At 27.3% G+C, this 14,439-nt stretch overlaps 1 protein-coding gene across 1 annotated transcript; it reads right to left on the bottom strand.

Annotated features, from left to right (window-relative positions):
- Positions 1-2,383: 2,383 nt before the first annotated feature.
- Positions 2,384-12,098, bottom strand: LOC145835994 (uncharacterized). Its single transcript, XM_082943769.1, has 8 exons — positions 11,977-12,098; positions 11,221-11,361; positions 8,701-8,913; positions 5,396-5,751; positions 4,655-4,798; positions 3,880-4,094; positions 3,350-3,541; positions 2,384-3,073 (listed from the first exon to the last, which is right to left on the bottom strand). The coding sequence occupies exons 1-8, from the start codon at positions 12,005-12,007 to the stop codon at positions 2,935-2,937; spliced, it is 1,431 nt and encodes a 476-aa protein (XP_082799895.1). The 5' UTR covers positions 12,008-12,098; the 3' UTR covers positions 2,384-2,934.
- Between the last annotated feature and the right edge of the window lie 2,341 nt (positions 12,099-14,439).

Genomic DNA, 14,439 nt, shown 5'->3' with positions numbered 1-14,439 from the left:
AGATTAACAATCTCCATGGAAAGTTAAACTTTATAACTACATATATAAAAAGTATAAAATTAACCCGAAATTCTTTAAATCATTTTTTTAAATTTAATTTTTAACTTAGTTTTTAAAAAACAAAAACTAAGTTTCAACGGTAAAAACTTTTGTAAAACCACATAAAAAAATTGGTTAGATAATTAAGTTTAACCGTTTATAGTTGTCATTATCTTAGTTTTTTATAATCATTTAGTAGTTATTTAACAACGAGTTAACAAATAAAACTTTTGTGTTTCACTAGTTATTAAATTGCTTGTAACTACTTTTTAAATGTAAAGTAATTGATTTTTGGAAATAAGACTATAATGTTTTTACTCTTTACTACTATTGTTACTCATTTGCTACTTATAATATTTTCTTGCTTAGAAATAATACTAGGTGCTACCAATTTAAATAAGTGATATAAACTTATAGTGATTAACACTCTTTTTTAGTACACTATGTGTATTTGTACAAATTGCTTGAACAAAAAGCTGACTAAAGTATCTTACAGCCTTTTAGTGTAGTTAGTACATAAGCTTTGTTTTGAGCTTTTTAAATACTACAATTGTAACTAAATTTATGTTTATAATTAATTGCTAGGTGACGCGTAGTTAGATTTCAGTCGGAGATGAAAACAATTTGAATAAAAAAACCTTAGCTTAAATACAGTTTAAATTAGTTTAGGACTTTTATGAAATGGCACAGTTATATTCGATCAATTATAAAAAAAGTTTGTTTGTTAAAAAAGTAAAAACCACAAAAAAAAAACAAAAGCATTTAAAAAGAAGCTAAACTAAAAACTAAAAAAAACCTGCAAAAAGTAAATCATTTAAATAAAAACAGTTCTAAGTTTTCTTACTTAAAACATTGGTATAAAGTGACTTGATATGTGTAGGCAAATGGTATAGATACAGATTTTTTTATCCGAAATAAGATTATATAAATATATTTTAAAAAAGTTAAACAACCAACTAAATGAAAAATTAGAACAGTAAGCTTCAAATTAGTTTCAATATTGTAAGTTTTATGTTTTTTGAAAAATTTAAACATATCAGTATAATAAACAAACTTTTAAGGACTTCCCAAAAAAAACTTTTCAAATTCACCGAGTTTTTTCCTGTATAAAAAGAAAACCCTAAAATATGTTTTTCTGCTCAAACTATGGACAAAGCTATGCAGAAAATGCGTAGTTATTTAAAAACTTTTTTATATAATCTAGATAGGTGTTTTATACCAAAACAAAAACAAAGTAAAAGCTAAAACGTTTTAGACGAAAGGGTGGGCAACTTTTCTAGCTGGTAGGCCAGATTTACCAGAAAACTATCTGTGGGCCGTACTTTAAAAAAAAGGTGTTTGGGACCAACTTTGAAAAATCAATTTATTAAATATAGCTGCTCATCAAACAAAAAGTATTATGACATGATCGTTTAATAATTACAATTAATTTAAGATCATATTTCAAAATATAGGTGATAAAAAAAGATCAGTACTGTTTGTTTTGCAAAAGTTATTTTTTAAAAACACGTTGCTGGCCTGTTATTTGTACTAAAATGTTTTATGCAGGTTACTTTTTTGTACTTAATAAAAATTGTACGTATTTTTTTACACTAAAGTTGTTTGTTGTACGACATTTAGTAGTTGTGTGTTTAAAATATTGTTATGAACTATACTTATTGAACTTTAAATTTGACACTAAGGGCAAGGTAGTAAGTAAAAGTGCTTAAATATTAAGCGTCAAGATTGGGTTAGGGGTGGGTAATAGGTCAAAAATTAAAGAATTTTAGTAAATTTAGAACTTTAGTTTACAGTTTAAGAGTGAAAAATGAAATACAACAAATCGATAAAAGTTTATTAAATTAAATAATAACAGTGATTAAGTGTTAAGGCTTTTGGATTGAGTGTCTTGATTTAAGGAGTAATCTTTTTTTTTTATCAGAATTTGGTTAACATTTAGGGTTGATAATACAATTTTAGAACCGTTGGTTTACAAAGTTTATCGAGCAAAAGTGTAATATGTGCAAACGTATTTTTGAGTGTTCTTCGCACATCTAATCATTCTAACCTCTAATTTAAGTTCGCAAAAAATAAATAGTTGTTTTTAAAAGAAATATTTTGTTGTAGACATAATATGTTTTTTTTCAAATAAGACTGTTCAATAGCTCGTTGAATTAAAAAACTTTATGGAGTGTTGCTTAGTAGTTATTATACTTTATGGATCTCTTAAAATGTGATTTGTTTTTAAAATATGTAAAAATAAAGATTACTACATTTTATTATACTATATTATTTAATACAGTTTTGTTATGTGATACAAATACTTTTAAAACTATTACGTTTATTCGTAAACATACGACTAAAGATACGATATTCAAATAAAATTGTATAACATACTTCAATACTTTTAAATTGTTTCTAAAATAACACACTTTAGTGTAATAAAAACTTTAAGAAAAGAAACCAACGTCAAAAAACAGAACTGCGTACCTATGGCAGTATTGTAGCTTTTTGAGCATTCAAGACGAAGAAAATATACTGAAGTCGTTATACGACTTGAAAATAGTACATGTAGTGTTTAGTATTTTCTAACACTTTGTTGTTTTCTTCAAAAAAGAAGCAAAAGATAGAGCAATTAAGTATTTGTGTAAGTAAAGGAATATATACATAAAAACTAAGTCGAAAAAATAAAACTTCGCTCTTAGTTTAAGGTAAAATGACTGAAAAAGGTAAACATAAACAGCAATAAAGTTTTTATAACTTAAACTAATACAATAAAAACCCTATCTAGACGAGACAAATTTAATAAATCCCTTAAATAATCTCGAAAAATAGTTACCTAAATATTAATTGCATACTTAAAATAATGTGAAACAAAAATTGCATCCGCTAGTCGGCGCAAACGAGTAAACAGTTTTAATATCTCAGTATGGGGCCGAGTTGGGACAGGGGCGCTTCGTTTTCAGACCTCATGCTCAGGTATTTGCTGCAGTTCAGTATGTTCTCGTTGAAAGTCGTCAATATTTTCTCCACGTTTTCATTCTTTGTTTCGATGCTGTAAAATTTATTCGAGTCAGTAATGATGATTAAGTTTTCAATTTATATTAGTTTTGTAAAATTTTTATTTAGGGAGATATATTTCAAAAAATGTTACTTATCAAGATGTTTAAAGTGTTGTAAATCTACGTACTTCTTAACTATCTATTAATTTTTGGATAAAATCGTTTTAGGTGTAGTAAAGAAAACAAATATATGCCATTACAGTGCTCCGTTGTGGTAACGCTATTACAACTTTAAATTTAACTATGTTAGTTATTAAAAAGTAACTTACTCTATCAACTTTTTGCAATCATTTTCTTTGTAGCTGCTGTTCCAGTAGAAGCTGTGCACCCTCAGAAAGCACTTGGTGTTGTAAACGTCCTTGCACTTGAACTTGAAGTCCAATTGCTTTGTAGGTTCTTCCGTGTCCTCATCTTCGTTTGCCGTGTATCCATCGTTTGTATGTCCGGATACCAGCTGTTTTCTGAAAATTTACAAAAATTTAGTAAATTTTTTACTTTAGTCTGAACAACGTTACAAAACTGTTAATAGGTAATAGAAAGTTTTAACCTAATAAAAAGTAAATTTTGTATATAAATTAGTTTTTTTAAAGTTTATGTATTTGGTACAATTGATTCTAAATAAAAAACAATTCCAACCATTTCTGGTGCTTTAAATCGTTAAAAAATACAAATATTATCAGAACTACACTGCTCGATTTCCTTAAACTTCAATAAATAATAAATTTACAACGTGTTACAAATAGATTTATTTACTTAAACAAAAAATAAAAAATAATCAGCGTATAAACACACAACACACCTGACGGAAAAGCAGCCGTAATCAATGGCGAATCTGCTGAAGAAAGTGTAGTGGTCGGCGCTGTCCGTGACGTAATAATCCAGCAAAAGTGACGTCACGACGGAGTGGCAGTCGTGCCTTCTTAATTGAGGGGGGAGGTGCGGCTCGATGGATTTGTAATCTCCCTCGATGTGCGGGAGGAGGGAAGTCACCAGAACCGAGAACTCTTTGTAGTACTGTATTTTGTGTTTTGAGTGAATAAAAAGTAGTTTATGGAGAAAAAATTCTTTATGAACTTCGTTATTTGATTGAATTTGTAGAAAGCAACTAATTAAAATTGAAATATATTTTTAAACATAAAAAAATGATAAAATAGTCCACAAAACAAACCGTTTGTTAGCATCATAGCATGCATAAAGTGCAACAAAAATTAAAAAAAATAATGTATTTTTAATATTGAACGTTAAACAGCTATTTTTTTCAACAAAATTTTAAAAACTTAAAATGCCCTAAACTAGAGTTTAGATAACATTTTTAACAATTTTTTTAAAACTTTTGAGTACATAAATAACATATATATACAGTCTCTTAAATGTATAAGTTAGTTTCATTTTAAATGAGGTAAAATCTTTCTAGAAACAAGTTTTACTTAAACATAAAGTAGCTTTCCTACATAGTATTTCTTTGCTAGTTATGTGCTTATTTAAAAAATGACACAAGCCGTTGAAACTCATTCAAAACAAACTTATCAAAATTGTTATTTATTTAATCTAAAAAGTTTGTACAACAAACTAACTGCGCTCAAAGTGTGCTGGTAGTTTATGTTATCGTCGAAACCATCCACCGAACCATTAGTAACTAGTTTCATTTGATAACCATCATCGTATGTCTTCCATGGATGCTTGATGAAACTCGAAGAAAAATCATCATCTCTTATCGGCTGCAAGAATTTGTCATTTATTATACTAACTTTATACTAAAAACAAAATACTTCACTAATAATGGAACAATTGTACAGACTGTTACTAAATTTTTGACAAGTACACACCACAAGGCATGGTTTTCTCTAATGTAAAAAAAAAATGAACTTTGACCAAAAATAGATACAGACAAAAGGTTTAACATTCTGTTTAGAAAACTTCTTTTAAGAGGTAATTTTAGATCTACTTAAACAAAATTTTTTATAGAAAACATACTAAGTAAGTATTAAAATATTTTTTGTTCAATAATTGTCACTTAAGCTAACACTGTTTTTCCTAAAAGGATCTTCAGAGCTTTTAGGAGAAACAGTGTTAGCTTAAAAGACAATCGTTGAATAGAAAATATTTTAATAATAAAGCTCTTATATATTGAGCACTCTATTTCATACAGTTTTATAACTTATGTACTAAGTATTTAATTATTTTGATAGGCCATAAGTAAGTACATAACTATAACTAATTAATATTGCCTTATAAACAAGTATAAATTTCAGGCTTTACAACTTTGTTTAGAATCCAAAAAGTTGTAACAAGTTACTTTATTCATAGAAACTAACATCAGAACTCTTCACGCAGCATTTTATTTTCTTCGCGCACTTTCCATCCACCAGGCGTCGCAGCAGAGAACCCTCCCCCAACTCCCGCCTTATCACCGTGGCAACGCCGAAGCTGCCCCCCTTCAACCTCGTCCTGGCCCCCAGCACCAGCGACCCGTACACCGTCAGCTGGGCCTGCACGTGCGCCTTGGCCAGCAACCACGTGGCCGCCTTGGGTTTGTGGACCTTGCCGCTCCGGTCCTCTATGGACAGCGTCTTGTCGGCGCCGATGTAAACTGTCCTGACGTCCATTATGTAGCCTGCCGGGTTCAGCTTGCCGTGGAAGGGAAACTCGAACTTCCAGTCCTTTCCGTTGTCTGTTTGGTTGAAAAGTAATTATATAGTGAGTACAAAATTATAAAAAAAAAACATATAATCTAGTTATACGTTTTGGAGAGTTTGTCGTAGTATTAGCTCTAGCTCGACAAAATCATAAAAAAAACTTAAATTGTGGAAAAAAAGAGTATTTTTTCATTTATTTAAATGTATGTAGAGGAAGTTTAGTGCTTTCTTGTTCTGCAAATTAGATGTATGTTTTTAGACGTTACAGCATAGTTTCCGTTATCGGTTTTTCCGTTGTTTTCAGTGGTTGACTTCTTGAAACGTGTTTAAATATTTAGAAAGGTTAAAACTGTCACCGTTTTATTTATTGCATGCTCTTCTTAAAAAAAAATTGACTGAAAATTCATTATTTTAATAATAGTTTTACATGATTACTAAAAAGAAAAAATCAGTGCTTTTTTTTTTTGAGTTTTTCCACAGATAAAGTTGTAAATTAATAGTTTTGTAAACCGTTTAGTAAAAAAAATATTTTAGGGAAAATTTCATAAAACACTTTAACAGTTCATTTTAAACACCGCAGTGAGCTAAATATAACTATCAAGCTAAAACGAGTTTCGTTAATTGACTCATAAACCATAAGTCAAATTTTCCTTTGGGTTCCAATTGACTAACAATAACTTATATGTGTCATTTCGAAAAGTAAATTTTATATAATGTCTGACATGAGTTTCAAATAGTTAGTGGTGAGCAAATATTAACATCGTATTAAAGACTTACGCAGAGTTTATGAATAACCGTTTTTAAGCTACTTATCTTGACCTAATTACTGATACACCATCTGGAATTTCGTCTGAAAATTATGCTAAAAGCTTTCAAGTTGTGTAATACTAACGCTTATTTTTTTACTATTTGTTTTTAACTAATATTAACATTTTATTAGTAAATTTTTTTCCAGGTTAACTGCATAGTTTAGCAACTTTATAAGATAGTTGCTTCAACTTGTTAAAGCTGTTTTATAGTTTATTGCATAGTTAAAAATTATCACCTACAAAACAAAATTACTTGTTTGATATAAGTCTGTTTTTTCATATAAAAGCCAGCAAAATTAAATCATATACCTAATTTATTGCTTAATATAATAAAATATTGTTTCCCGTTTGAACAAGAAGTAGATAATGTTAACGCCAATGGTAATGAACACCGGATAATGAAAATATTATATGAAAATATATAACTATAATTAATTAAAATATTTTTTATCTGTCATATTCTATATTTTCTATTTTTAATAAAATTGAAATAATAAATAAAAATTAGAGTTATTAAAACAAAAAGTTGCGTAACAAAATATTCTTTAAGTTAATTTTTCAATTTTTCCATGACTTCATTTATCACGTGGAATATGAATGCAAACATGATACGCCTGAGTGACTTCCATAGTATTCCATACATGCTTTGAATTCATTTGGCGAAAAACACGAAAAATTAACCTTACGTACATCTTACACAACAATTACTTTGTTTACTACCTCAAAGTTTTGTTAGTTTTGAAATTAGAATATATCTTAAAAAGAACATATAACTTACCACTGTTTTTATTTGCATTTGTTTGTTGAACAACCTGGCAAAGCGACAATAAAATTGTTTTGTGCAAAGTACAATATAAAGTATATGTCAATGTCAAGTTTACCAAATACCACGCTGTTTTATGTTTAGCATAAAAATATTTCATTTCACCCGATTCAGGCATTTCACCCGATAATAATTGATGGCTGAACTATAATACTATTGACTTTTAAAATGAGTTAAATATATGTATGTTTATATTTATTAGTCTAAAAAATGTTTAAGTACAAAAAAAAAACATCTTATAAAATTGATATTAATTATAATTTTTCTATAACTTAAAAATACTAAATTTTACTTAAAAACTTTAAATTTCTTTTTACTTGAAAACAGTATTTAATTTATTTTAAATACCAAAGTTAAGGTTTGTTAACTGAAATATATTGAATGATAAAAAAATGGTATTTAAATAACATAGTAAATAGTATTTAAATTGAATTTTTTCTTAAAGTTGTACTTGATATTTATTGCTATGTATTAACTTATTATAAGTTCTTGTTTTGTTTTTCAAGTCTCACGAATTAACAAGCTGTATTGAGCTCAATAATGTATTAAGTAGTTAGTTATTCACTACACTTTATTATTGCATATTTATTTTTAAAATATTATTTAAAATAAAATATGAATTCGCAAAAATATCTTTTTTAATAACCTAGAGTATTACCGTTTTGCTTCTTAAAAGTAGGTCAAAAAATAAACAAGTTTCAATTTGACTTTACAATTTAAAAAGAAACTAGTTTAAAAAATACGCATATGTTTTAATATTTAGTATAGTTACTTTGTTTTTCTTTGTTTTGACTATGACAAATTAAACAATAGTAAATTTTGTCAATACTTAATTACGAATAATTTTAACTACTTTCTAATGACATCCGTTCGTAAATTAAGTAAAGCAAAAAGAGAATCAAAACAGTTTTGACAATTTATCGCGCTAACTTTTCCAATTGAGTGTATGTCTGTGACTATTAAGTAAAAATTATATGTTTTAAATGTATCTAAATTTAATCGTTTTTGTGGGTTTTAAAGCTTCTGGAACCAAAAAAGGCGTATAAACATTTTAAAATAAGTAGTATTACATTTAAATTTACTCTATACAGTTAGCTTATTTTTGATAATTTGCAAAACTCTTAAAAATATCGAAAAATCGTTAATGTTATCGCAATTTTGGAAAAATATTTTGCTAAGAACAACTTCTATTAGTTAAAAGCTGTGTACCAACAAATAACCGATTGAAAAGACTGAACCAACAATTTTGTTTGTACTCATACCTTTTTAGTGTACAATCCTAATTTCATTGGGTTGAAATTATGTTTAAATATTTTAATAGATCACTAATAACAAAATACTGTAGAACTGACCAGTCCTGGTGAGTCCGTGGGACAGGCAGGTGTACATGAACTTGGCCCACAGAGTGTAGTCCCCGATGACGTCGACATGGCAACCGCCGCACTTCCGGTTCGCCCACTCGTCCAAGCACCCCAAAGTTTTCTGGTACAGGCACTGCTTGACCACCTTGTATGCTGTTTCTATGTCGCTCCTCAGCACGAAGCTCTCCTCCGTCAGCCGGTCGTCTGGGTAGATTAAACTTGCTTATTTGTTTTGTCATTTGTAAACTGAATTAAGTGTATTACAGGTCGAATAGTTTACTTTTAAAAATTTTCAAAAAACAACACAAGGTCATGAATTAGTTTATTTTAGTCTAACTGTTTATCATATTTTAAGGTTAAAACTTTTGTAAGTAATTAAAAAAAAAGTTTTATTTAATGTTGTTCTAACATGTGTTATAAAATTTTGTCTGTAAATTCATACTAAATATTTTGTTTTTACTCCATCACAAATTACCAAAAGTTATAGATAGAATACATAAATAATTTGAATAAAGTTTTTCAATAAAAAAGCTTTTAATAAAATAAAAGTCTTTAATAAAATTTGTTTTGCAACAAAATCGTCAAATCCTTCAAAAATAAATATACAAAAGATTTAATAATTTTGGAGCTATTTCTGTAAACTTTAAGTCATTGAAGTGTTTCGCAAGATTAAAAAACCAATCGTTGTCTTACTATGTAGCGATAAACAATTTCGGATTATATAGGAGTTGGTTAAAATCCAAAAACCCTTTATGTAATTATGTGCTACTCATTGATTTTAATCTGAAAGAAATACTTCGCAAACTCATTTCACATCTTAGTTTTCGCACATACCAGCATTTTGTTCCACGTAAATTTTTTTTTACTTTTATATATATAATTGATAAACTGAAAAAGAGTTTTCTTGCATAAAACCATTTTTTAACTTTCAAAATTAAATTATATTAGTACAAGTCTGTACTAATAGTTTTCAATCATAAAGATTTTCGTCAAAACTCAAATTTTCCAAGTCACTTAGTAAGGATGAGATAAAAGGAAAATAATTATTAACTCAACTGCCTATACCAAAACATATTCTGTTGCAAGTGACCTCAACGAAACCGGATAAGTACAGGAAGCTGTGTGATCATATATTGAGATGATATCAACAAAATTGTAGTCAAAACAGCCCATGTGCTTTCACACACTGCTTACTGTAAACACTGCAATATACACTTTCGATTTGCAGCTAACGTTTGCAAACTTGACACGTTTTACTTGGTCTTAAAGAACGTCTATAAAAATAAAATGAAAACTAAAATCCAGTGACGTGTCAAATTTGCAGGCTTAAACGCTAATATGCAATCTTTGCAAAAACAAAGAGTGCACAAAATGCTAGATGTAAACTATTTTTAAAGTTTTACGTAAAACGAAACTCTTTAGTTAGTTTAAAGGTGCTTTAGCGAAAGCTTTTGCATTTTTACAATGAGTTTTTGTATTTCACAGTGATAAGTTGAAACTGATACTTAGTGTTAGTCTCTACTATAATTCGTTTTTATTTTTATTGTTTTTAAACTTAACTGAGATAATTTAAGAATATTTAGTTGTTTCTCGATTTTTTTTACTTTTTTGAAAAGATTTTTAGACAAACTTAACCAAATGAAAAATGCTTTTATACGTTTTAATTACAAACCGATCAGTTTAACAATTTCTAAATTCAAACTTAATTCTTCAAATTGAGCCCTATGAATTCACTTCAGAAAACAATTGTCCGTAATCTTGTAATAAAACTACTATTTTTATACTTACTTTTTGTACCTATTCACCAAAACAAATTGGTTATTCTACTTTTGATTGAAATTAGCTTTTAGCATTATAAACTGTAAAATTACGTGTGCAATGTAACAATTGTGTTACTCAAGTTCAGCACGTTTTGTTCTATAACTATGCTAAAAAGCTTACAAACTTCTTATACCAATTACAAATGTATTTTTTAGTTTACTGATAATTCTTAGATAGTAAACTTTGAAATTCTTCTACATACTCATAAATGTTGTTTATTGATAAAAGTAAGCTTTTAAAGCTTATTTAATTATATTAAATAAAAAACAGTTAGTTTTTGTACTTAATCGGCAAAAACTGGTATTTATAGCTTAAAATAACTTATATCAACATTTACTTCATTAACTCACGTTTAGTTTTCAATACTTAAATTATAAATAAACGCCCAATATAAATAAGTATTTTAACTGTTTATGAGAATATGAAGTTCTCACTTTTAATTCAACTTTTTAATCAAAGCTATACAAAACTTATCAGAATTTTTTTTTTTCGCATAGATTTAATAACTTTTAATTAGTGTTAAATACATATGATTTAATTTAAGTAAAAGCTATGTTTTATATAAATAACAGATAGCGCTTTTAAGTAATATTGAGTGAAACAAACTATTTTCTTTGGAAATTTAAAAGCGCTTATCTAAATCACTAAAATTCTAAAAATTTTACCTCTCACAAAAAATTAATCACAAACCGTCATTTTTATCAGCATGTTTCTCCTTCAAGATTCTCCTCCTGATGGTTTTCTTCAGACTCTTGTACTTCAACCACACTGGCACGTACATCACCCCCCTGCACACCTGCTTGAAAAACTTCGCCTTGCCGCTCTTCTCATCTGTGACGTCACAGTCAGGTTAACAGAGTAGTAAATTTGCATGCAATTACACGGTGGGGAGAAAGTGAAAGTTTCACGCGCTCGCTTAATGTGCTTGTGTGGTAAGTTTTTTTGAGTCGTTTTTGCTTGCATAATGTAATTTGATATTTTCTTTTTAAGTTTTAAAACTTAAAAAAAAACTGTGTTTTTTGATAAAACAAGCATCACACTCATTTAATTTGACAAAAAAATTCTTTTGAAAGAGTTAATTTATTTTGTTAATACAAACATTGCATTTTAAGCTTTAATGTGTAGAGAAGTTGTAAGAAATTCAATGAAATTTCCTGCAAACAAGTTTAGGCGAAAGCGGTAGCAACTATTTAACAAGTAAAACAAACATTGTGTTAAAAATTTCAAGTTTAAACTGCGGTATGCAAACTACTCGTTATAAAAAAACACGATACTTTTACAAACAAAACATTTTATATTATTGCAAATTAAATTATTTTTGTAAAATTTTAAAACTTACTTACATGCAGCTATAAACTAACTATGAAAAACTGTAAATTACACAAGCTTACAACTTACATACTTCTACGTAAACCCAAATGTATGACGCAAAAAAAAAAAACTAACCAGTCATGTTGATGATGTCACTGTGGCTCATCTCCAATCTCCAGCTAACAATAATATCAAAATTAAAGTTACAAAAAAACCTCTGAAAAAAAAATTTCAACGTCAGATACAAGCAGCCTGGAGCAGACAAATTGAAATGAAGCAAAACTTGGAGCTTGCCGCACACTTTTAAGCGCGTGTTTGCAGCGCCACCACGTGGTGATATTAATTTTTTTGCTTGTAACCTTGCTATAACTTTTTAAGCGACCTGAGTTGGTTTTAACAAAGTTGATTTTTCGACTATCTTGTGCAAAAAGTATTACAAAAAACATATAGTTCAATATTTTTTGTATAGCTTTACTTTATTTATCACCTAAAAATTGCAGTTGAAAATAAACTGTTCATTTATCACTGTAGCTATGCTGAATACTTTATTTGTTTTTGTTGATTTGGCTGCTGAGGCTCTTGCTTTAAATTAATGAAGCTTAAATGCAGTAAATGTATATATAAAATATTTTAACATAACATAAGGAGAAAAATAGATAACAAAATAATTTTAAATCAAAGTTTTAAATTGACTTAAGTTTAATCCAGTACTTAAAATAGCCTAAAAAAGTAAAGGAATTAGCAACTACAAAACTGAATCATTGTTTTATAAACATTTGTATAAATGTAATTTTTATTTTTTTTTGTAAGTATGTTTTAAAATCTTATGTTATAACTAAATAAACCTATACAACTAAAACTATACATAAAAAAAACACAATTCTAGCTATCATATTGACATACTACTAACAATAAGTTTATTCAACTAAAACTATCTATCTTAAAATGAAAAAAAAGCTCATAGATATGGTCAATTGATTTGGTTTGGAGAAAAAACGAACGGTTTAACGTTACACACAATTTAATTATTTTAAATTTTTTAAGCTATGATAGTAAAAAAAGTTAACAGTAAAAACTAAAGCAAAAATAAAAGACAAGTATAATTATATATAATAGTTTATGTATAAAAAAACATAATACAACACTCCACTTAACAATACTTGAGCAAAAAAAAAGTCTACCAATTTATAGCTTCACATTTTAATATTTGGCCTGTTAAATATACTTTTTTTCATAAAAAAAAAATACAATTTTAAGAAATACTAGCTTAGGCTCTAGCTTGCTTTGCAAGTTTAAGTACTTAAAAGAAATTACAAAAAATATATTTATTTAGTACTTGAGAAAGCTTTCATTTTTCTTTCAATAAAAAGTAATTATTTTTAACAACATCAATTTGCAGTAGCTGTTTTGTTATAGTTACAAAAAAGAAAATAAACATAATATCAACAATAGTTTTAGAGTTAAGTCATTTATGTTTAAACTATTTAACAAAGAAAACCAAAAGTTTAATACTTTGAATTTTTTTGAAGGTATTTTAAACCATTAGACAAAGTTATTAACCAGCTTACCTAATAAAAATACAAAACTTAAAAAAAAAACTTCCATATGTACTTACTACAACTGTGATCAAAAATAAAACTAAAATAATTCTATTTCGCTTAATAAGAGAAAAAAAAATACTGTTTTATGCAACAATAAATGTGAGTTAAACTAAGCTCGATAACCATTCACATTAAATCACATGGAATTTAAGTAAACTTAATTTTATTAATTTGTGTTTTATTATCATGTTTCACTTCTTAATTGGTTTTAATTTGTTAAACAGTTTAATATAGTATGGAAAATGTTTAACCAAGTAAAAATATAAACAGTCTTTTGTTGACAAAAATATCAAAAGTGTTAAATTTCTATTTGTTGATTGATAGCCTATATAAAACCAACAACAAAAAAAAGCTTACAAGTACAAAAAATATCGATAACAATAAACATTTTTTTAGTTATAATTAGAAAGTTGTTAATAATTTAAAAGAATAATTTTAAACATCTCTAAAAGGATATATATTTTAAAACTATTTTTATTTAAGATAATTTTATAGATTTTCAACAACAAAAAGCAATATTTCACCTTAATATAAATTTAAAACAAAAATAAAGTTTTAACTTTTTCAGTTTAAACTTTCGTACTGTTTACTAACTCATCAAACTATATAGATACGCTAAAATTGATGATACATAAGTTTTATACTTGTATCCAATAATAGAAAAACTTAAGCAAAAACATTTATATCATTGCTCAATGCTTATATAATTATTATTTCAAGTTTGTTATTGTTTTTATTTCTAAATGCAGCAAAGATATGATTACTCAGCAAAAAACACTTAAGTTTCCCTTTTATCTACGATGTGCAGTTGATAGTAAACATGAAAGTGATGATAAAGTTCAAATCTGCTTAATCAGCTTCCGACTTAGCTGCAGACGTTCAAGTTTATTTAAATCAAAACAAACAACTGGAGATGGAGATAAAACACTTTCAATTATCATCTTAATGACAAGTTGAGTTATCTGTAATTTATAAGCCGTATAAGTCATGCAAGTAC

The sequence above is a fragment of the Thalia democratica genome, chromosome 5 (assembly GCF_965202585.1).
Source record: "Thalia democratica chromosome 5, ktThaDemo2.hap1.1, whole genome shotgun sequence".
Classification (NCBI taxonomy): domain Eukaryota; kingdom Metazoa; phylum Chordata; class Thaliacea; order Salpida; family Salpidae; genus Thalia; species Thalia democratica.
Note: the sequence above shows the minus strand (reverse complement) of the source record. Positions and strands in the feature narration are given on the sequence as shown.

Coding starts and splice junctions, on each gene's coding strand:
- LOC145835994 (XM_082943769.1), bottom strand. CDS start 12,007: ATGAGCCACAGTGACATCATCAACATGACTG. Junction 4,799..5,395: donor GCTGCGTGAAGAGTTCTGAT/GTTAGTTTCTAT, acceptor AAATTCTTGCAG/CCGATAAGAGATGATGATTT. Junction 3,542..3,879: donor TACGGCTGCTTTTCCGTCAG/GTGTGTTGTGTG, acceptor GTAAATTTTCAG/AAAACAGCTGGTATCCGGAC.